This window comes from Perca fluviatilis, chromosome 12, assembly GCF_010015445.1.
Source record: "Perca fluviatilis chromosome 12, GENO_Pfluv_1.0, whole genome shotgun sequence".
Lineage (NCBI taxonomy): Eukaryota > Metazoa > Chordata > Actinopteri > Perciformes > Percidae > Perca > Perca fluviatilis.
This window is the reverse complement of record NC_053123.1, coordinates 17,208,786-17,233,344: the sequence shown is the minus strand read 5'-3', so window position 1 is coordinate 17,233,344 and position 24,559 is coordinate 17,208,786. Positions and strand designations below refer to the sequence as shown.

Below are 24,559 nucleotides of genomic sequence, written 5' to 3'. Positions count from 1 at the left end.
TTGAGATTGTTGGATCTCTTCTATTATTGTGTATAGGATATAGTAAGATATAGGAATTTCTAGCCTACTTTGACATTCATTATTATTAATTAATTCATTTTTTCTCTTTATTATAGATAGCAATATCAACGTTTAGACATGGAGCTGAAGCGATTAGTTGATTAACCGATTAGTCGTTTGTCAGAAAATTAATTGTCAAGTATTCTGATAATCGATTCATCATTTACATTAGTTTTCAAGCAAAAAACTTAAAATTAAAGGTTCCAGCTTCTCCAATTTGAGGATTTGCTGCTTTTTTATAATCAGCAGATTAATTGATTATAAAATCAATAATTGGTTGCAGTCCTAATATCAATACCATACAAATTTGAAACTTACATCATTCATTGGTCCATTAACAGATCTTCTTATCTTTTATCTACTACCAGTGAGAAATAAACTTCACATGGTGACACTTGCTCCTTCAGGAAGCAGATAAATAAACTCTGTATTTCAGCAGGAGCTTGCTGACGCCTTAAAACTCTGCGATCACTGTTCTGGATAGCTCTCTCAGATTTATACTTCTTCAATTCTCCAAAGAATTTATAACTAAAGCTGCAAAGCGCTGTACTTTAGTTCAGGTATTTATACCACAAGTCTGATGATGCCAGGAAGACATTAACAAAGTGGCCAGAAATTGAAAATATCAATAATTTGATAGAATATCAAGGTCCTCTTGTTTGCTTGTGCACTGCGTTTCTACGGGTCGTCTAATAAATACATGCTCCGTGCTGACATAATTCTGTTGTGCTGGGAGGTAGAGATTAAATGCTAAGTGAATTAGAAAAGCCTGCTTTAAGATGACAGAGCAGCAGAGGAAAACACCAGTACGAGTCACATCATTATTGTTGTTGTTTATCATTTTAATGTCAGCAACATCAGACACATGTTTCCTGTCCTGTGCGGCTGCCTCATAGTTCCTATTCAGGAAAGAAAAGACATCAGCTACCACACTTGAAAGCTTTAGAGCACTAGATTACTGTTGTGTGCTTAGAGATTGTTTTGTTCATTTAGCATGCATGATAGCAATCACCACACAGAGACTTGGTAAGCTGCAGTGTAATTGCTCCTGGGCTTATGCTTATTCCTTTAGAAAAATGTCCAACAGAGACATTTACTAGCAGCCTTTAAACTTTAACAAGTGCTACATTAGGTTTACACTCACCAGCTATGAAGACAGCCAGGAAAGCTACAGTCTCTGGACTATTAATCTCCTGCTTAAAATGTACTTTCTGCCAAGATTAATCAAGCTGTGGACACACAGTCAATAAGAGGAGGCTATTTAGATAAGTGTAACCAATTATAATTACCTTAGAAGTCAGAGGCCTTGAGGTGTTACAATTGATTCTGTTTTTTTAATGTCAAGCATACTTGCTATTTGAATTTAAGAACAAAATGAGCAGATTGCGGTGGCAAATAAACACCTTTTATAGCACAAGAACATGTAACTATTGACTTTTAACTTGAACAAGTATTAGAGCAAAAATGCTGCCCACATTGAACTGGGGATCATTAAGTGAATATGGTTGAAAAGGTTTAAAAAAGGAAATTGTTTTCAGGCTAAATTGTGGCCATAGCTGCATGTGTGTATTAACAATGTGTGGAGAAGAGGAAGGGGGAAGGGCTGGCAAGCAGCCCGCAGTCAATATCATCATCATCATTTCATTAGACTTGCCTTACACAATGGGAATGTCAGTATCTATCAGGAAGCTAATGTGGCAGTGATTCCCAGGGGAGGGAGATATATTTGGCTCCTTTGGAAACCACTGACGAGATTCGTGGATATATAAGGGAGAGGAGTAACACAGCTAAGAAAGGATAGATGGGTGAGCGACCTAATGTGTGTGTGAGGAAAACTTTGCTTCAACCTTAAAATATTCACAAAATGTGTCCTTAATGGAAATATAGTTAACACACAAGAAGAAAAAGGCAATGCAACGAGCTCAATAAATGTGATGGTCTGTGTGTGTGTGTGTGTGTGTGTGTGTGTGTGTGTGTGTGTGCGTGCATGCATGCATGCGTCTGTGTGTGTGTGTGTGTGTGAGTGTGTGTGTGTGCCAGGTGTGAAATGGAGGGTGAACAGACTAGTGCAGAGACAGACATTAAGAGTTTCACAGTCTGGTGTTCAGAGCCAGCCCACCCACCCCTCCAGAGACAGAGGCTACTGCTAAAACAGAACTGCTTCAGCTCCTTATTATTTTAGTGGCCTGATCTCCTCTTGATCAAATTTTATTTATGCTCGTAATTAGAATTGATGGAGATACTGTTTGTTGTTTAAAGTGATGAACCCCTTAAAATACTACTATCAATTTTATTGTCTAACCCAGCTACAAACCTCTTCTTTTCAAACTTTATTTACCATTATATACCAAATGGATACATTTTGCATTTTACTGAATAGACTGATATTTGTATACTTAGTCTTGAGTGGCCATTTGTTCATGTTTTGCAATTTACTACTGTGACTGTGACAGCTGAGGGCCTGCTTTCATTTGCATTCAATCATTATAAGATTCTCCAACACCTGCTTCCAAATTAGCCATGTCATTATGTTTTGGCGCGTTTAACCTTCACTGACAATGCAGAGCAGCAAAAGAAAAAGAAAAATCACTCTCCCTTTAGATTCGGGAAGATGTCAGGGGTTATTATTTCTATTACCCCATTATATGAGTAGTTATCTCTTGAATCCTCTGTTCCATGTAACTTTACACAGCAGCCAGTGACACCGGGTCTGTAATGATCGCTGCAATGAAGCATGAAACAAAGAAGCAGTGTCTGCCCTGGTGGAGGATGGAGAGCCAGTGGAAACCGCCAGTCCCTCTCTGGCTGTGTCAAAATAAAACTCAGCCAGGCAGAGCCTTGAAATAGGTGCCTCAGAAAAAAAATGTTGAGAGAGCACAGTCTAATGCTTTTTATGATAAATATCTTAAAAGTGTGAGTAATGAGAGGAGTGAGGGAATTGGCAGGGGGTGCTCATGAAATCTCAGCTGTGAGATGATCAACCAATAAAAAGTCCCTCCAGGGTGATTAATCTGACCAATAGCTTGGTGACAGCCAGGTGGATTGAAAAGATGTACAAGAAAAAAGGAAAGACAGAAAATGGAAAATATGCACATTTACGCAAACTTGTCTCAGACTGTGGAGTTTTATATAGACACTATCAGGCCAAGATTGATTAATCATACTACCACATCGTGAATTTTTCTCCATATATGGAGATTATTTATTTTATTTATTTATATTTATTATGTCTAGAGGTTGGATACCAGACAGAGACAGTTCTCTCACACTCAACATGTCTTTGGCAGTGAATGATGAATAGCCAGAAAAATGCTTTTCTATATATTGTGGGGGATTTTTCAGAAGAATGTGGAAGAAATGGTTGGTTTTGCAATTATTTGTACACCTATAATGTCAAACAAGGTAAGTCTTGTTCACCATACATATATTTATTTGTCCTTTTACAAACTGCAAAAAAAAAAGTGCCCACATTTTCTACAGCTCTTGTCTTTATTAGTGCTGTGGATACAACAATATTACTCTGCAAATGATGGCATGAAGTTAAAGTGCCTACATTGAATTTAACAAGGGATATTTCATCCCTATAATTCAGATATGTACAATATTTCAATAAATCTTATCACTGTAGCAAATGCTGTGCATTTCTTTATTCAAGCAAAATTCTGCATGATAAATAATCCCAGTTTCTTTCACATTGTTTTTCTCAACATAAAAGTGTGCCTATACTGAGCATGTTAAGACAAATAAAAGTTTGCATATTATAGTTTTACTCCACTTAACACATTATAATACAGACAATCACCATGTCTGTAGAATAAAAGCTGCCCCGTGATCATGGTTAAGCATTGTGCTTTTTATCATGAACAAAGCGCCAGCAGTAGCAGCCGCACTGCCAGTCATGCCTTCGAAGTGTCTGGACAACATTCAGTCAGTGAATCACAATGACATTGCACAGTTACACAACATAGATTGCACTAAAGTTAAGGGCAGTAAGTAAAGTATTCTTATATAAACATCTGAATTCATCCATAAGGGAGAATAAGGGCATGTTCATACATGTAAATCAACCCTTCTTTGGTTCACAAATACACTAAAAGAATTCAATGTTATTCAAAACATTGTGATATCATACAGCAGAGTTTCCAAATAGGAAGGAGAATACATTACAAATGGAACAGAACAGCAGATTACCTATTCACAATTTGAATCTCTGGGTATAAATAAAGTGATTCATCTATTACATTCTATACTGTATGGTCGATTTATATATAGGAGTTTTTCACTGTAAAACTAGGACACATTTGGCACAAAGGCAATGTAACAATACTATACACAATCTACACAAAAATCTCTGAAAACACAGCGATCAAATTACAATGACTGTGTTAAATATTTCCACCTATGTAATATCAAAAGGAAATAACAGCAAGGGTACAATGTGGTGGTGCATCTGGCTTGATAATTATACAGACGACATGGAGCACCAACAGTCAGTACACCATATGTATATATTACATTAATACTCTTTATGCCAATGCTATAAGGTTCCCTACATTGTGCTCTGATACTTGTGAATTTATTTTGATGTAATTCTGTTTTAAATTCTGACCTTCATATAGTACAACAGTAAAATATATATATTATTTATAGCTGCTATAGAAAGAATCATTCAAGTGCTCAGATATTCCTGCTATTTCATATTTACCTGAAAAGTAACCAGTGTTAATCTCATTTAGTCAACATTATATATATATATATATATATATATATATATATATATATATATATATATATATATATATATATATATATATATATATATATAGGTAAATTTCCTGTTAACATACGGTTTAGCAAGAATACCAGTGCTTTTGTGATTCTCTCACAGATTTGACTTATGTCCTGTTTTACTCAGATAACCTTGTGTGCAAATGTTTTGAATATATGTCATCGCTGCTAAAGACAGAAGAGACAGAGACACACAGGGCGTATTATTTCTTGTGCATTGCCAGAAAAGACCTGTAAGCAAAAATATCAACGTCTTTATGAGACAAAAGGGACATGATGTCAAGCTCAAGTCTCTCCAGAGTTGGAAATGTCTGGAGGGGGGGTTCAGGTGTGTGACTTTTACAAGTCATGCCCCAGTCGCTCAATCTCCTCAATCAGGAAGTCGATGTCTGACCTGGTAGCAGCAGGGTTTGAGATTACCATGCGGAAGAAGTTGACCTTGTTTCCTTGTGGCTGGTAACCCACCATTGTAGTCCCAGACTCCATCATCATTGCCTTGATCTTTGGGGCCACCTGTTGTGGAAAAAAATTATGTGTTACCATCCAAACACCGCAAAACACAAGCATATGCACAAACAATTTGTCCACGGCCTTACTGTGTGAATCCCTAAATCTAAGTAGACACTATATGAATTAATCTAAGAGGGCAGGGGGAGTCATTACCTTGTGCAACCTCTCCCGCCTCTCGTCACCATCAGGCAAGCTGCGAAGGCTCGGTGGAGTATACCAGAAACACACATTAGTGTGCTGCGGCTGATAAGAGAAAATGGGAACAACATTTGTAATGAGTGCCAATAAAAACAGCCTTCTGTAATTTCAGCTTTCCGTGTCAACTTGTCAGCAATGCAAAAAGGTCTAATCAATCAAAAAAGCAAGTTAAGATATGAAATATATTGTTGTAGTCATTTATCAAAACAGAAAAATCAGATGTTCTGTAAAGCAGAAAAGCCCAGATAGCTAATAGTAGTAACAGAATAGTATAGACAATTTTTCTTTGTTGCTGCAGCATATTTTCTTGAGTATCCAATACATTCTATTTTATATTCATCTGATTTCTCAGTACAGTGAATATTTGCTGTCTGTGTAAATAATTATCTCACCTCTCCGTCAAACACCATCTCGAAGCCCTCTCTGTTTTTTATTTTATTGTAGAGGTATGCTGACAGATCCAGGCACTTGTCGATATGCTGCTCAAATCCTACTGTTCCCTTTTAGGTAGATTGAAAAGGAAAGAATAAGGAGTTGTTACATTCTAGATATGGCAGCAGGGATAGTAGAGACTTTGGAAAACAACTAATAAAATGCATACCTTTGCCTTCCACATGAGCCAGAACTTGAAGATATCGACATGCCGCCCACACTGAATGGCTTTGTCACCTGTGTCGTATGTAATATCATACTGTTTATCTGGCTGGAAGAGGTAACCAGCACACATGGAGTTGCAGCCTGTTAATAATCCCTGAAATGGACACAGTCATGGTGAAAGAAACAGCAAGGTTACCAACCACTGGCCGAAAACAGATATCTTATCCTGCTAGTGCAGGAGTGTTATTGTGAGCAGCAGGCAAGTGAAGAAAACTCACCCTCTCTCTGACCAGAACGGCAGAGCACTGCAGAGGCACTCCCATCATTTTGTGAGGGTTCCAGGTGACTGAGTTGGCCCTGCACAAATATTGAAACCGTAAACACAGCTCTGTTATTGTGATTGTGTGTGTGTGTGTGTGTGTGTGTGTGTGTGTGTGTGTGTGTGTGTGTGTGTGTGTGTGTGTGTGTGTGTGTGTGTGTGTGTGTGGGTGTGCGTGTGCGTGTGCGTGCGTGTGTGCGTGCCAAGTCCTGTGGCAATAACTGTGCACATGAGTATTTTGAAAGATAGAGTTTGAGACATCTGTGGTCATGTACAAGCTGACTACAAATCTGAGATTGTACACCAGATTCTCTTGGCTCAGATTTTAAAGAGGCACTGCAGCAATTTGGTATTATACTTCCATGAGGGCAGATTGGGTTGCACTTGTGGCCAAGGGGTTAAGGTGCTGACTATGAGCCACAAGGCCCCATGATCCATCCCCTAGGGACTTTTGTTGTGTCATTCACCATTTGTCTCTCCTCCCTCATTTCCTGTCATCCCTCTACTGTCTACTATCTAATAAAGGGTTCGAATTTAAACAAAATATGAGAAAAGACAGATAGATTAATTTTGTTTTAAAATCAATGTCAAGCAGCAAAGCCCAAGATATCCCGACATTCATTCTCATGTATGGGTCAAGACACCAAAACACCAGATCCTATGTTTCTCATAATGCAACTCATTAGCATCTATGTATGACCCTTCCTACCTGGTAAATGTTCATGTCTTTCAAACTCAATGCCCCCAGTTTAATGCAGTTTTTCTTCCTTAAAAAGGTGAAGTCTCCACTCCAAGCCCATGCCAAAATAACCCTGACAACATCATGATGCTTAGAATTATCCTTATGATGTCAGGGTTATCCATCCAGATACATGATACAACTGCTTTCACAGGCTGAGTAGTGTTCTCTGTAATGCGTAAACTGAACTTGATACGTAAAATGATCCGCACTTAAAAAGACATGTTTTCCTGTACTGCAAATAATCGTCATTTATATGAACAATTGCACTCTTTTACCTCTCTACTCCATTCAGCTTGTGTCTGTGTTTCCTGGACATCAGCAAACCTCCTCCCCATGCACCCTGCACAGGAAACAACACATTTATAACAGTATGGATGATAATGTCTATTACAGTGGCTGATAGGTACAGCTGATGTTATTTTTTTGTATTGAAGATTGTTGATATTCTCTTACGTCCACATGAAGCCACATGTTGTACTTTTCACAGATGTCTGCAATTTCATTGATGGGATCAAAGGCTCCATAGACGGTAGTACCAGCGGTGGCATTCACAAACATCGGCACATACCCCTGCAAACCGGAAGCATCGGAGAGAGAAAAGACATTGGCTACAATTGTGGGCTGAATTCAAGTTGTTATGTTAATTATCTCCCTGTGATCATTGACATCAGAGAGATGGACTAAAACACATTCTCTAATAATGCACTCCTGTCTGCATCTACAGCTTTGCCATTTCCTCTAGTCTGCACATCACTTTGCCTTTGAAGGATTACTTCAAGGAGAGGTACTTTAAACCGGGGCAGCATTACATGTGAGCAGACCTCGCTGCTCTGGCACACATAAGTGTTTCCTTTGCTACAAGTAAACTTCACAGCTCAGAGAAGTGTTTCTCAATCCACACTGATAGAAGCAAATGAATAAGTTAGAGGGGATGATTGAGTCATTGTTGCTGACATTCACCTTTTGCTTGGCCTCTATGACTTTGGCTTCCAAATCAGCAGGAATGACTCTCCCTCTGTAAAAGAAAAAGATGCAATAGTAAGTCATCCAGATATTTGATCTTTTACCAGACTGTCTGCATGTGGGTTCAGTAAAAAGCAAACCTCTTGTCTGTGTTCAAAAGAATTAGGTTCTCTGTCCCGAAGCCCAGAGCTGCACTGGCTTTCTTGATGGAATAGTGGCTCTGCAAGAAAGGATGTTTGATCAGTCACATATCAGGCTGGATTTACACTTAAGATATTGATTGTCAAACTTTGTGATAAAGGTACAGTTATACAGAGACAGTGTTAAGACTAACATGCTCTGAGGTGAAGAGGACCAGTCTGGGTGCAGCTGTCATGCCTTTGGTCTTGACTTCAGGGAAGAACTTGTATCTGGCAATCATCACACTGTACATGTTGGAGATTGCTCCTCCTGTAGAAAGTAAATACAGTAATTAAGTACACATTTGAGGTACTTGTTCTTGAGTCATTCTATTTTAAGGTGCTTTACATTACATACATTTTGGAGACAAAATGTACTTTTTACTCCAATACATTTAATTTAATTATTAGATACTGCAGATTTAAATTATTAAAATAAAATGTAATCAACACATACATTTTATACATACATATTATGCATCATTATAGAATAAACTACTCAGCAGTATATAAGGTGGTTAAAATTAGCCCTGGCTTTACAGGCTGCAACATTAAAGTGACGCTTACACATTAATTCATTAATAATTATAATCCAAATTGATTATATCTTTCGGAAATGCCAATCTGCATCATGAGTACTTTAGTACCAAATGAGAGCTTTTAGAAGTGAAAACTTCAAATTCAGAACCCAGAACACCTAGTGGTATCTGTTATAGTATAGCATAAAAACAAGAGTCTGACATGTTTGCATGAGGGATTGAGAGTTATTGAGGTACTGGTTTGTCTCTCACCTGGAGAAAATATCCCATCGCCCTCTCCGTCAGGCCAGCCGATAATCTCTCTCATCTTTTTCAGCGTCAGCTGCTCCATGAGCACAAAGACAGGGGCGATCTCATAGGTAAACCTGGAACCAACCGGAATAACATTTAATATGTGATGAAAACCTGATTGAACATACAGTATAACTTAACATTTGTGTTTTGCTGTGTGTTAAGTAAACAAATACTACAGTTTTCTCTCTGCCGTTTGATTCAAGTCAAATTCCATTTCACCTATAGGCTGCAGGAGAGACTGATGGGAGCAATAGAAAATACACTGATATTTAACAACATGTATATTCTAATTGTACAGCATGGTTACTGAGCATGCTGCTCTCTCAATAGAAATGGAACAGATACAGCATTGTGAACACAGTCACACTTAAATGATAACACCATGTTGTTCTTTTAGAAATGGCCTTTTGATGCAGTGAAATGACACAGCAAATATTTTTTTTCTTGTCTAATCAAAGTACATTAACCCCCCCCCTCTGCCTCAGAAAAGAGCATAGTCAATTTGGAATTACAACACAGGCAGGCTCATCCATCTTCTCCTGACCAATATGCTTCTAATTACATAAGTATCTGTCTATTCACGCAAAGAAAGTAAATTAATCAGTGCAACATTGCAGAATGTCGCATTGTGCCCCACAGCATCGTCAGCATACATATACACACACACACACACACACACAGCAATATGGAGAGGGAAAAAATAAACAAGTCAGATGCCACTCCGCAGATGTCGCACATTAATTTCAATGCATTCATTCATGCAGACAACGCTCACTCATTCTGATTATGTAAGACCTGGATGTGATTGTCAGTCTATTAGTGTCAGTCAATATCTGCCAGGGGTAATTAGGGTTGATGGAGTAATTAATAAAGGTAAATTACAAGTATGTAAGCAACCTCCACCCTCTGGTTCAAGTCATCCTTGGTGATATGCCAATAACACAAAAGCTGACTACAGTGCTTCTTTGAGGCAGGCTGTGGAAGACAGACTGGTGGTTGAACCATGTTAGAAGGAATGAGGCTATTAATACATGTTTGAGACTGTTAATACTTTTTTTAACAGAGTTTTAAAATAAAGGGTTTAGGCTCCACCTCTGTTACACTAAAATCCTAATATAATCTTCAGAAGCTTCACCACTGTGTACTGATAAAACTTATAAATTACTGTATGGTACCATTTTCTAATATGGCTCCCTTTATAAAAAGAGAACTCTGTAGAGAAATTATGAGCAATTAATAAGAAATGGATGTGAACAAATAATTTTTTTCTGGTGTTTAACCTTTTTATCTGGTAATAATGCAGTTATCAATTTTTTTTAAGATATTTTTTGCCATTTTAGGCCTTTATTTGTATAGGACAGCTTAGACTTGAAAGAGGAGAGAGAGGGGGAATGACATGCAGCAAATGGCCGCAGACCGGAGTCGAACCCGCGGCCGCTGCGTTGAGGAGTAAACCTTGCAGTTATACATTTTAGTAATTCATTAATAAATGCTTCTTTTTTTGTGATAAATGTCTTTTCCAGATGGTAAGTGGCCATACAGTTCAATCAGTGATAGGGACTTTTCACAACCTGTTAACAGGTTAAAAAACTGCTGCAATAATCAAAAAGGTTCCCTGAAGCTGCATGTGAGCCCACTGGTCAAGTTTTTTTTAATCAGCATTTCACCTTTATTTAATGGTTTACAATAATGAGAATGGGAAACATGGACCATGACTGGAATCAAACCTGGGAAGTATGGTATGGTACGTATGGTATGCACCTTGGACCACTAGGACGTCCCAGAGTTCGGGTCAAGTCTTATCCCCTAAGTTAATCATCATACACTGAGCTACCAGTTTATAAGGTAAACTAGAACAATTAAATGCAATAAAATCGAGAAAGAGAATGACGACAGAGATGACTCAAAACCCCTCTGATGCAGTCATGAAAAACTAAAGATAGGTTTCTCATTGCAATGGCAAAACTCATCACTGAGTCCCACTGATGGCTGCCCATATTGTGTAGAGATGGTCTGAGGGGGAGAGGCTCTTTCCCCCTCCTTGCATTGTTATGTCACAAGAATAAAACAAAGACACCATGTAAACTGTGAATGCGAATCAATATGCAATTTAGTTTGCCCGCAAGGCTGAATTATGTGACCACAGCTTGAGCACAGGCCAACATTGAAAATTCTGAGGGGGAGTAGCTTTACAAATGTCTTCTTTTGTGCTTCTTATTTTCCTGCTTGATTGACAATCTATTAGAGCATGCAGAGTATTCTTCTGCCAGCGACAGTAATTACTGTATGTCACTTCAATAATTTTTTTTTCCTTCTCTTTTACATGGGCCATTTAAAAAACAATAAGTACAAATAAAATCTTTAAAAAGGTAGACGAGAACCTAATGACTTCCAAACTTGATCCACTTATTATTGCTTATATGTCAAATATTATCTGCATGAGTGTATTTATGGAGTGCACATATTATTTAAAAAAAAACAAGACATAAACAACACTGTCTCACAGCACTCACATGTTAGTGTTGGCTGTTGAGGTAAGCCACTCTCCTGCCAAACCAACAATGTCTAATCCAGTGGACAGCTGGTTAAAGAACCTGGGGTGACCTGCGATTGATAAAGAGACAACAAAGCAACATAATCTTCTGAAAACAATTCATAATTTGAGAATGTGAGAGAGAAATGGCTTATCTGTAATCATTACACTGGCATGTAAGCTAATGAGAGTTTTTGATTGCAGCAGGCCATGCTGCGCGCCTTCGGGCATCTTTGTTCTTACCTGTTCTCACTCCATACTTCAAAGTGTCCCTGCAGTCCACCAGGATCTGCTCCAGAGACTCGGGTTGGTCAGAGAGCTCCAGGTTGAAGCCCTCCATGCCCTCCAGCAGCTGGTGGGGGTGGTGGAAGTCCAGGACCTTGGTGGATCGGTCAAAGGTCTTCCTGACGTAGTTGGTGAGGATTTCCACAATCTCCAGCAAGAACTGCATGGTTGGCTCTTCTCCATTTTTGGCGGGCAACAGATCTACAAAATTAAATAAATCCATGAAATTGATGTTTGTTTGTGTCTCTTCTGGTAAACCTACTGTACATCATGCTGGGAGATTTTAGGGTCCTTTTCACTATTTAATGTTGAACTTCCGGTGACCTCTGGGTTTCTCAGCAAGTTGATAATTACTTGCACTCATTTATTTTGTGCAAATCCTCCAACAGTTGGGTTAAAAGCAGCATTGAGGAACTAACACCCACAAACAAATACAGTAAGACCTTATGAATAATTATTTTGGCACTACCAATCTGATTTATCAGCATATTATTAACTTTTATTTATTATGATTGTATCTGCTTATATCTAGCATATATTTGGTCATTAGAATCCAGATTCAAATCTCCACAAAATGTTGAATTTCTCAAAGTTGTATGCGTTATATATGTATAACATTTATTCCAAAGGATAAATACATATGCATTCTTCTCCAGCATATACAGCAGCCTACCTCTGGCGAACAGATTGGAGAAATCGGTCTCCGTGCGTCTGAAATGCGCATCTCCTCCGGTGTTATCGCAGGAGAGCAGGTTCTTGGCTGCGCGCTCCTTGAAGGAACTCACAATTCTGCTCCTTTCCTCCAGACTGTTGTTCTTCTGTAAAAACCCTAAACGATTACAAGAAGAGGAATCCGCAGGGTGATTACACTCCCCATACATGTTGAGAGCTGCAGCTTTTTGACTCTACCAGGCCCCCTAATAATCCTCCGCTCTCATTTCTGACTTTTATCTCCTTTCTGTCTATCTCCGAGGATCTACACTGCTCTCTCTCTCTCTCTCTCTCTCTCTCTCTCTCTCTCTCTCTCTCTCTCTCACACACACAGACACACACACACACACACACACACACACACACACACACTCTTTTTTCATGACAAACGGGTCCCATCCTGCTCAGGGAGTCATATTTATGGGCGGAGGTCTCTGTGGGAGGTTGAGCCCGGTGACATCAGCATCAAACTCCAGCCAAGCAAAAACAACTTGCTGTTATGTAGCGACTGTAAATTGTTATTAAAGCACAACAACACAAGTAGCAAATAACAACACAGGCCAAAGGAACATTTGATCATGTGATGTGAATGTATAAATAAAGCCTGCTGGGGAGAATATAGTCCACATGTAGGCTACTTGACAGAAAACTCATCTGAAGATTGGGCAACAAGCTATTTTGAAGACATCCAACCTGTTTCCCCCGTGATATTAATCCAACCACACCTTTGTTTTCGTTTTTTCCCCCATCGTATTGTGTAGCTTTATACGGCCCTGGGTAATTAAATGGCCTTAATGAAACCAGCAGAACGTGTCGGTCAAAAATACCAGAAGATTGTGCTGCGCACTGGTGCATGGCATTCACCATTATGGTAGATGTCAGTCCGCCCTTGGTCAGTGTGGTAGAAGACGGGAATAGACTCTCAAAGTAGAAATCGGAAAATCCATCCCGATTCCCTCTTCAGTTTCATCAGCTTCTACTGAAAGATAAATTGATGGTTTTGGCAGTTGATGCTCCTCGCATTTTGGTTAAATTAACTAGATCAGGTGTGATCGTTATAAACTAAATAATATCGGTTAACCTAAATATTTAATCGTTGTTTGGATGATATTTCAAAATCCTGTTCGTCGAGGAATCCGTTTCCATTGTGCCGCGAGTAACATGATGCAGGCCATGAATAGCCAGTCGCGCTTGTGGACACAAAAACCCCTGATTTTTAAAAAATCTCTATTTGACAATTCATAGTTTTTGCATAACTTTATTATTATTATTTTTTAAATAGAGCTACTTACCACATATCTTCATTCCCAATTTTCTAGTACATCCATGAGCAACTCCACACCAAGCATCATAGCCTAAAATGACAAAAAACTAAAAACAATTAGAAATAAAAATCCAATTTAAGTGTAGGCTACATTTATATCTTGAACAATTTAATGTTGAAAATAAATGGAGAGACGTATGAGGTCAAGTGATGTCGCATGATGAAACAAAAATAGCCCACATGGGTGTACTGGGATTATTTAAACATTAAACCGGCACTCTTCAGGGCCCTGGATCTGAATTAGCCTATTTCAACTGTATGTCAGCGTTCATGACCTAGGCGAGGACTTCAAATTAATTAGCCGTTTGGATCCACGCCAAGCTAAAGATCGAATTGAGTGAAAAGGTGCTGGTTTAAATGCGAGCATCAGTAGACATGAGCCGGCTGGCCAGTGACAGATAGAGAATTACTGCGTTATCAAGGGCTTCCAGCCAGAGAGGGGATGGGGCACCTTGGAGGGGAAGCATAGACCAAATCCTCAAAAGCAGCAATTTAGGGGTGGGGAAGAATGGGAGGAGGAGGGGTGGTAGATGGAGGGCGGGGGGCAGTCCCACATCCCAATGTAACCCCTTGCTTTGGATCATTAGATAAATCATTGCCCTGCTCAGCTCATTGTACGCACTTTAACTCAGTCCCCACAATGATTTTCTCCAAGCCAGAGGAAATGAGATGGGCAACAAAGGGACAACTAAAAACAGAAAAAAGGAAGAAAAGAAACAAGAGCAGATGTGCTGACAAACAGCATTCAGACCAGACTATAGACATTTGCAGAGGTGCAGCCCCTCTTAAATCAAATATTTGTAAAAAGAAATAGCTAATGTTTGCACTGTACAGAAATATAAGTGCATGATATTTTATTTAAAAAAAGAGGTAAAAATCACCAATATCTGTATATTTATTGTGTCAGAAGCATATCTACACCTTTAACATGATTTTAGACCTCTATTCATCGGGAGGATCAGGCTTATTTTTTCTTTCTACCAGCTGACAATGGAAGGACTGCGGTGGCTGTATGGTTTCTACATTGCCCCTTCTCTCAAAAGCTCAATGCTTAAGTGTACCATTAGGGGCAATTTAATACGGCTGAATTAACAGCCACTTCAGGGCAATTTTCATTTCTTCATGCAGGCACTTTATTTAGCCCGAGCACATTTAGCCAAATGCACACAAAAAATGAATGCATTAAACACACCCCTAATAATAATAACAATAATAATAATAATAATAATAATAATAATAATAATAATAATAATAATAATAATAATAATAATAATAATTTAATTTTTTGCAAATAAAAAAAATCTTTTTTTAGCCTTTCTTATAGGATGTTTCGGTGGTGCAGCCTCGGGCTTGTTTTACATGCTAATTGCTACTGTTAGTAGAGGACATCAGGTTTTGACAGCAGCATTCATCTGTCACGCAGATGCCGGGAGGTCGGTGTGGTGGATGAAATGCAGCGGTGATTTGTGGCAAAGGAAGCTTTCTCAAACGGCAGCGGATCTCCCCCCCCCCCATCTCTCTCTCTCTCTCTCTCTCTCTCTCTCTCTCTCTCACACACTCTTTCTCTCTCTCTCTCTCTCTCCGTCGATGAAAATGATTAATGGCATTGCCCACAAAGTAAATAGCACACATGAAATAGCATTTTATCTGTGATGGACCTACTTGAGCCGGGTGGTCGTAAATTTGTCGAGTTGGGATCCGGTTCGCCGCCAGAGGAGGAGGGTGCAGACGCCGCCATCACTCCAGAGACCCTGTGCCAAAGTCTTCACCTCAAAAAGCCTGGTCACTATTTTTTCTTTAATGCGACCCTTACCCCAAGAACAAATAGTATTTTAAATACTGGCCGCTTGAAAAGAGATGCTTAAGTCTGAGGCGCAGACCTGTAGGTGCCAAGGGCACATCCTGTTTTACAAGTTGAGATTCAATTAGTCGGCACAAAGAAAAATGATGAATCTAAGATGACAAGTTCAGCTTGTTCAACTGTTAACTGACAGAAGAAAAATCCCCAATTGAACCAGTAGCCACTGACAGGAGCACGTTATTTCAGTGTCATATCTTGATCCTGCTCAGGATGGATGATGGTTTACAGCCGCCAGACAGCTTCATGTTTGTCATCCTCATAATAAATAGCACAGCACTAATTGTTATATAGCTAAGGCTATGAAATACGCACATATTGAATATCTGGAGTTAAGGCTATGTGCAAAATAAGCAAATAAAAGCCTACAAAGAGCAGACAAAATTTTACTTTACTCCAATTAATAATTTGGCCTATATCGTCATCGGAAGCCTGGCTTTGGATCCACACACTTGCATGACAAATATCAGCACAAGGTGATTATTTGCATTCTTGATCAAAGTCCCCCACAGAAAAAAACACACGACTTGCATCCCTCTTTCCAAACCTCCAACCGGTTATTAAAGGCTAAATGAGAATGTTTCAGCGGAACAATAATCATATTCATACACAAACTACAGGCTGATTCTGTCACTTAATGCTATTCTCTTTGCAGGGAGAAACCTTATAAAACACCTGTTAGAGCATCTTCAATGACAATTAAGAAAGAGTTTAGTTTGGACTGGTTAGACTCCACAAATGAATAAAGCCACTTACCGTGATGATGTGGGTCCAGGTGAACAGGTGCAGTCCCCCAAAAAAGTGAATTTACCACCAAATTAAGTCCTGAAGGAGAGAGAGCTTCGCTCTTTGGTACACTCCGAGATGATGAAGAAGAAACAACAGACCTGAGCTTCAGATCTCTGCTAGACCCCACACAAGGTGACCTTGCTTTTGTTGGAGAAGGTTTGATAAGCAGACATTTAAAGCAAGCCTTGCCTGTTTATTGTCATTGCGCACGAATGAGTCACTAGTAGCCTACCTCCATCGGTACTGCATATTTGTGGAGCGGACTGGTCTGCAGGGGAGTCCGCAGGTTTGGCACTGAATGGCGCCGCTTTCGGCCCCTGAAGTGTGACTTTTTTTGAAAGTGTTGATTGTCTTCGGATCTATATACCTCTGGTTTGAATCCTGGTCACGGACGTGGACTTTAAGTTTGATGATATGAGCAACACATTAGGCTACGTGAGGAGAGATCAGGATCGAAGAGGGGAGGGGGAGAGGGTCGCTGGTTTTGTTCTTTGAGGGAAAAAACAAGAGGACAACCGTAAGGACGCAATCACGATCCTAAATACTCCTTTGCTTTTATTTTATTATTCTAACCCTAAGCCCCTCCAACCATGAATGAGTTTGCCATGTTAATATTATGAACTGAGATCGATAAAAAAAAAAAAAAACGTTTGCAGATGATTTTAACGCTATTTGTCGTTACATATAGAATAAACACCTGTCTCATAAACATCTTATTTTCCCACTTTTTGTGCAGACAGGGAGGTTTTTGAATGGTGAAGATGTAACCGACAACATCATGACACACTGAAAGGACGAAAAACACGAAATCCACAAGGTGGCAGTGAGAAACCAAGAATGACTCCTGCAGGAGCAGACACACAAATGGGCCACTCCAGAAATACTTCATGAAGCTAATAATAAACGGACCCATTAATATGGAACACGTCACCATCATACTTGAACGCAGGGACATGAGGGACACACAGGAGACAAGCCAATCACAAGCAATCACACATCAGTCTCTGGGCATTTGTTATCTTTTGTATCATGGATGTGATTACAGGTTATGTGATGCTGTTGATATAAAGCACATCAAACTGTACATGACATTTGAGGACATAGAATTAAGTGTTTTCAGCACTGGACAGCTCCTTAGCCTGCTTGTGCTTCTAAAGGCTGCTGTCCAGTCCTGACTTCTCTGAAGGTGCTCAGAGGCAAAATTCAGCTTTGGGCCCCCCTTGAGTTCCAGGTTCCTCCCTGTAGGGGCTGCCAGCATTGCTATGTGTCAGTTAGGATTTGGTAATTTGACTAAACATATATCTATTCCAGGAATATGCACAATATTAAATGATAAAATAAATAATAAAGACTAGATTTTGAGCAGGGCCCATCTACAAGATGAAAGTAGTCAAAATGCAGGACATGCCTTTAAGGACAGGTTCACATTTCTTAAATCTATCTTAAAGCAATACTCACATACTTTGAAACAGTTATCAGCAGGGCAGTTGCCCTCTTTATCTGCTTGATAGTCCAGCTTGGTGTACAATCAATACTCTTCACAACAAATGCATTTCGCCTCATCACACATCTATTGTGTGCCTGTCCTCTGCCAACATCTGTCATGAAGTCTTTAAACGGCACCCTGCAATGACACAGAAGAAGGTTTTCTGTTGTTTTGTTTCTCAGCTGCAAGGGAGTGGTGTACAAATACAACAAAAGATGTAAAAACTGAAGGGAAAAGGGGTGGGTTTGTTTTTTACCAGTAGCTGTATGAAACTGTCCACAAGATGGGGCATAATGCAAATGTAGAGAGTGAAAAAAAACAGGGAGGAGGAGGGGTCCCATCGAGACAGACTATTCCTGTATTTGTGTATGTGATTATTTTTTTACTGCAATCTGTGAGCAAAATCTGACTTAAACAAGTCTAGCTGTCTGAATTGTGACTGGGAAATAAGCCTGTGAAAAGAAATAAGAAATCTCCTTGACAGGAAAAACAATGCCTGGTCCTGTTCTTGTTTCTCTCTGAGCCTGCAGCTGTCAGTGAATTTCCCTCGACTGTCACACAGTGTCTCACTGGTGTCACTGGTCTCTCCCTCATCTTGTAAACTTTACATCTTTTCAGCCATGTCTTCAACTCAAGAAACACTCATTTGGCTTAATGGGTCTGCTTTGAATAAATACTCCTAATAAATAAATCACTAAAACACTGTAAGTCTGATAAAAGTTATATCCAAAAAATCAAGTCTATAGACAACTATTCTAAAACTCAGCATCAAGCAAACAGACCCCTGCTGAGATAAGACACTGAGATGGTGACGTTCAACTCTTAACCCAGAGCTCAGCACTGAGGATCAAGGATAAAATGGGCTAATGCTGCACTGTGTGAAAAGGCATGTTTGATCTTTTTAAAGCAGGTGAAGCTGTGATATCATCAGCAGCCTCATCTGGGACAGTTTTAGGGCTGTAATTAGAATTTTAGAAGAGCAGGGGCCATGAGTCCATGCAACTTTACACTTTAACTCCACTACAATTCAGAAACAGAAACAAATATTGTACTTTTTACTCCACCAAATTTATTTGACAGCTTTAGTTACTAGTTATTACAGATTTAAATTCTGCATAAAACAAATATGATCATCTTATAAAGTACAGGCCATTGTTAAATATTACATCAGTGGTTTCCAACGAACAAAAAGTAGTGTCCAGTTGAGGCTCCTTGTCATGTTTCAGATGTCTATGAGTTCTAAAAGAGACATTTCCTCTAAACATCTAACATGGCTTCATGTAATCATCTGTTTTGAGGACCAAAGAGGTAAAACACTCCTATATATTGAACCAAAAGGCAAAGGTTTTGAAAAGTCTGAAAACGTTATCTGAGTTTATGTACCAGGACTTTTTTTGTTTTGTTCCAACCCCATTAATCAGGTGATGACCTCTCAGATTCATCTTAAGATAGGTAGGTTGGGAACCAATGGAATAAACTACCCAACTCTATATCAAGTACTTAAAACTAGCTACATGTGGACCAGCAACAACAATAAAATCATGTTTACACCCTGATGTCATAATAATATAATTTATCATATCAGTCACATGGGCAGATTTTTTTCTGCCAAACTAGTCCTTTTACTTTTATACCTGAAGAACATTTAGCTCATAATACTTTAACTTCAGTAGGATTTTAAAAGCAAGACTTTGACTTGTTAGAGTATTTTTATAGTGTGATATTGGTACAGATGGCCTTTTATCAACACATTTATTAGATAGGAAAGGGTGAAACTGAAAATACAATAACAAACAAAGTGTGTCCCAATGAGTTCACATTAAAGCTGCAGTAGGCAGTTTTCTGGAAAAGGCAAAAACATCTCCAGAATTTGAAAAAACAGCTATCCTCCGGCAGCTCTCCCCTCTCTGTCCTAAGCCCCTCAGACCAGATGAGCGCGGGCATATGCACACGCTTCATACAGTAACCTGCAGAGAACTAGTCATTCATGGCTACCATTAGCAGAAGGCTTAACTATGAGCAACATTTTCTCTCCATCTCTGAAACGCTTTACTAATACTGACACTCGTTTTATTGTGTTTACTGTCATACTCTCTTTTAGACTCTTTTGTATTTGTCCATCTTCTATTTCTGGGGGGTTGCTTTGCAGTGTAGGCAGTTGTTGCCAATGCTGGAATAGCAACTTTTTCTGGAGTTTTTTTTGCCATTAACTCAGGCTTTCACCATCTGAAAGGGATGTGAATGTGCATCTGCATCTGCATTTACAGAACAGCCAATATGAACACCCTCTCTCTGAAATGACCTGTGATTGGCCAAAGTCTTCCTTCATGGCTATATTGTCTGAAGCCTGAAAACAGAGCAAAGAGGAGCTGCAGAAGTCTAGTTTTCTCTCAGACCACTTGAATTACAATATGCTGAAAGTTTATTATGGATTTTTTTGTCCAATGATGCCAAAACAAAACTGCCTAACCCAGCTTTAAAATAAGAGATAAGAAAACATTAAACAGATGAGCTAATTTCAATACAAAACTCACTAAATACAATATATTTTACTAATAACACTTGAGAAAAATATGTGTAATGAAAATAAACCAATACATACAGATGATGCGACCACAGGACTGAGGATGCGAGCAGGAACAAATGGATTGATGTCAGACATCCAGATGAGGCTAAAAAACAGTGATTCTGAACACCTACTTCCTGTACATGTCACATGACAATGGTGAGGATATAAAATTTTGCCACTAGGAAGTGCAGAAAATCTGCAACCTGAACAATAACAAACTGGAACAGGACAGTCTTATTATCCTTATTGTAAATCCCCCTGTAAGAACTTGTTGGTCTTGTAGGATGAGTCTTTGCTTTGATTGAGGTGGCACTAAAAAAAAGTAATGTGAAGATAATGACAGTGGTTGAAAATAGCTAAGTACAATTAGTAAAGTACTGTACTTATATTACTTATAGTATCATTTTGCTGTTTTGTACTTACCATATTTCCATTTCCTGCAACTTTATACTTCTACTGCATTACAATTCAGAGGCACATATTGTGCTTTTTACTCCACTATATTAATTTGACAGCTAAAGATAGATTTTCTTAGACTCAAAATATTGAAATAACATGTTTATAAGTGAGCTTTACAGGTGCTGGTAGGTGGGTTTTATTACCTTCAAACAGAGCCAGGCAGCTTGAAAGAAGGCCATAGATATATAGGAGGCTATTATAAACACATGATTTAAGAAGTTTTGACTAAAGTTTAACCTCAAAGATGGTCAAAGACAAACTGTAAACAAGTTGGATCTTGAAAGCTCGGGATAAAAACACGTCTGCAGGGAGTAGCTGGTTCAAGCACTGCCTCCTTGCATTATTGGACGTACACTGTGAAGAAATGTAAATGCTTATTTAAATCTAAACATATTTATGTATTCAATAAAGAGATGGAAATCAGTTATGAAGAAATATAACATGTTTTAATTACATTTTAATCGCTGTGCACTGATGTATAAAACATGCAGCCCAGCGTGAGCCTGACTCTTCTGACCTCTTACACACAAACCTCCATCCAAGAGTCGCTATTTTTTATCAGAACTGGCATGAAATTTCCTCTTTATTACAACAATGTCTAGATATAACAAGTCGAACTTAGAATCTAATTTACTAATTTTTCATGGTTTAATACCCAATACACCCTTTTCTTTAAAAGCCAATTAAAATATGCAAAAGTACAATCCTTTAATGTTCTCATAAAAATGTAAATGACTCAAAATGGTTACTTACAATCAGAGGAATTGTTTAACAATGGAAAATAAATCTTCAAGTCTCCATGAAATTATAGAGCAATGACATCTCTAAAGTAAAGTAACACACGTACATTAAATGAACTAAGGAACAACTGGGATTTTTACTTTTTAATTCTCCTGCTGTTGTGCTTGTTGCAGATGGCATAGGATGCAATATAAGGTCATCTTGCTCTAAAACAAGGTTTATTGTCTTTGACGGAATGAGTCTGTTGTGTTGACCTAACTACTGGGTGCAGTTTAAACGAGTCTCCTGTGGGACATTAAAATCTTCTATCACCGTCTCACAGCTAGAGACTCTTAACGCTCCTGTGTGAACACACGTAAGAGCTGAGCTTGAATCTCTTACATATAGTCCACTTCAAAGAGTATCTGTGAAAGCAGCTACCCATTTATTCCAATGCAGGTTAGTGGAGGGTAGAGGTGAAAATCACGAATTACTTTGCTAATTCAAATTATTTAGTTCAGCTCAGTTTAAAGATTTGTAGTCACTGACTATGTAGTTTGTTCAGTTTTATCTAAGCCAAATAATCGCATCATTGTTGAAATAAACTTCAGTATGTATAACAATGAACACATCACTGTTCATAACGGTGATGTGTTCACTGTCTTTAGTTAAGTACACATTTCAAATAGCAATAAGTCCTCCAAAGTAAATGACAAAATGCGTTCTTTGTCCATGACACATAGTAGCGTTTTCTGATCTGACGCCTTTATCAACAGGACGACATCATTTGTTTGGTCCTTCCAAAACTGTTACAAATTACTGTTAAAAAATAAATTGGTTTTAAGATGTGAAAATGCTATCTTTTAAAGCAACGTTATGCAAGAGTTAGTCTATATCCTTGACATTCGACTTCAGGGATTGCTCCAGTGCCGCAGAAAATTCCGGCGGATGCATATATTTTAGCTGATTTCTGTTTCCTTCCGCTTTCTTTTTTGTTGGAATTTTAACCTCCGGTGGATTTATGAGTACTATGGTTAATTGCTCCTCAGATCTTTCTGCATGGTAAATTGAGACAACTAGCTAGATCTGTCCAATTTGTGTTTTCACTCGCACAACTATTTTGCAGCGGCTCCGTGCAGAGCTTAGCACCGCCCATGATGATTGTGATTGGTTTAAAGAAATGGCAATAAACCAGAGCACGTTTTTCTCCCATCCCGGATTGCTGTGTGGAGTAGACAGACCCTCCTCCGCTCTGCAGCGTGTGGATGGTCTGGCAAAGCGAGACTATGCAAGAGTTATGCCCGCCCTCTTCCCGGCAAAATATTCCCCTAGCGGCGGGAAGTTTTAGACGTAAGGACTGCGTGGTGCGCTAGCTAGCTAAAGTATACTTTCGTCATATAGAAGTGGGCGTGATTTCATCCAGACAGTAGACTGGAAAAATGATAGACGATGTCTGTGCTGAGAATACCAAGCTAGCTTCTTCTTATAGCTAGCTGGTGGTGTGTGGCTTCTCCCGGGAGATCGTACCTGCTCACCAAAGTTACATAGCGCAAGAACAGGCGTCCGGGGCGTGGAGTGGGAATGAAAGAGGCAGTCACAGCGGTGATTCAGTAGTCGTTCATTTAGAAGATTCCATGTTAAAAATGTGTTGGTGGGCGCCCGGATAGCTCAGTTGGTAGAGGTTTACTAGTCGACGCAGCGGGCCCAGGTTCAACTCCGACCTGCAGTCCTTTGCTGCATGTCATTCCCCCTCTCTCTCCCCTTTCATGTCTTCATCTGTTCTGTCAAATAAAGACCTAAAAAAAAAAGTGTTTGTACATGTACTGAACATCTCTTGTCCAGCCTGGTAGAGAGCCAGTTTCCCTGTATGTCTGTTTTTCGGGTCAGCAAGAGAAAATATTTCTACCAAGCAAGCAGGTTTAACGAGCTGCTTCAGGTTTGTTACAAAACCAAGAGTTATAAACCTTAAATCAACAAGTGAAGAAAACTGAGCTAGCCTACTTTGTACTATTGGCATTAGTTTAGAAGCAAAATTAGCTGAATAGTAGGCCTATATTAACTCCATGAATGATTTCAACAAATATAAAACGACCTTGACCTTGATATAACTGATATGAAATTTTAAGTTTGTCCATCAGTATTAAAGTGTAAATATCTGCACCGATCAAAGTAACCTGTTTAAAACTATATTCATGATGTAAAACATAGTTACAGAAGGCTATAGAAGTAAAACACAGACAGACATAAGCAGAACAGACATGGGCAGCTTTAGCAAAGTAAACTACTGCCAGTTTTTTACTCTTTCCGTTTCACTAATGCATAACCAACTGCCCTTTGAGGACAATTGGTTGATTGGTTGACTCACCTTTATGTCACATTAGCACACACACTTCCAAATATATAGTTGCCATTTCATCACTGCACATTGTCTCCTTTTTGTCTATCTTTAGCAGACAAGACCTATGACACCCTAAAAAATAAGTAAATCATAATTGTTTCATGACTCTGGTCTGAATATTTCACCAACAGTGTCATATTTTACTTAAAAGATCTGAAAACCTATTTTCTCAATCAGCTTACAGTAAGCTACAAGATCCTACATGAACACAAACATTTTCTGGCAGTTTTTGTTTTTC

General features: G+C 38.9%; 1 protein-coding gene across 2 annotated transcripts; it reads right to left on the bottom strand.

The window, feature by feature from the left end:
* Positions 1–5,046: 5,046 nt before the first annotated feature.
* On the bottom strand, positions 5,047–20,881 carry LOC120570497 (glutamate decarboxylase 1). Of its 2 annotated transcripts, XM_039818881.1 has the most exons (19): positions 20,778–20,881; positions 18,152–18,313; positions 16,657–17,178; positions 15,705–15,850; positions 14,011–14,073; positions 12,681–12,836; positions 11,966–12,208; positions 11,703–11,793; positions 9,148–9,260; positions 8,512–8,627; positions 8,318–8,397; positions 8,175–8,229; positions 7,668–7,784; positions 7,490–7,554; positions 6,432–6,510; positions 6,158–6,307; positions 5,949–6,056; positions 5,512–5,601; positions 5,047–5,361 (listed from the first exon to the last, which is right to left on the bottom strand). In XM_039818881.1, exons 4-19 carry the CDS (start codon positions 15,778–15,780, stop codon positions 5,188–5,190), a joined length of 1,776 nt encoding a protein of 591 aa, XP_039674815.1. In that variant the 5' UTR covers positions 15,781–15,850; positions 16,657–17,178; positions 18,152–18,313; positions 20,778–20,881; the 3' UTR covers positions 5,047–5,187. The 2 variants fall into 2 exon arrangements, with proteins under 2 accessions (XP_039674815.1, XP_039674816.1); XM_039818882.1 differs by lacking the exons at positions 18,152–18,313; positions 20,778–20,881 and having other exon boundaries at positions 16,657–17,256.
* Between the last annotated feature and the right edge of the window lie 3,678 nt (positions 20,882–24,559).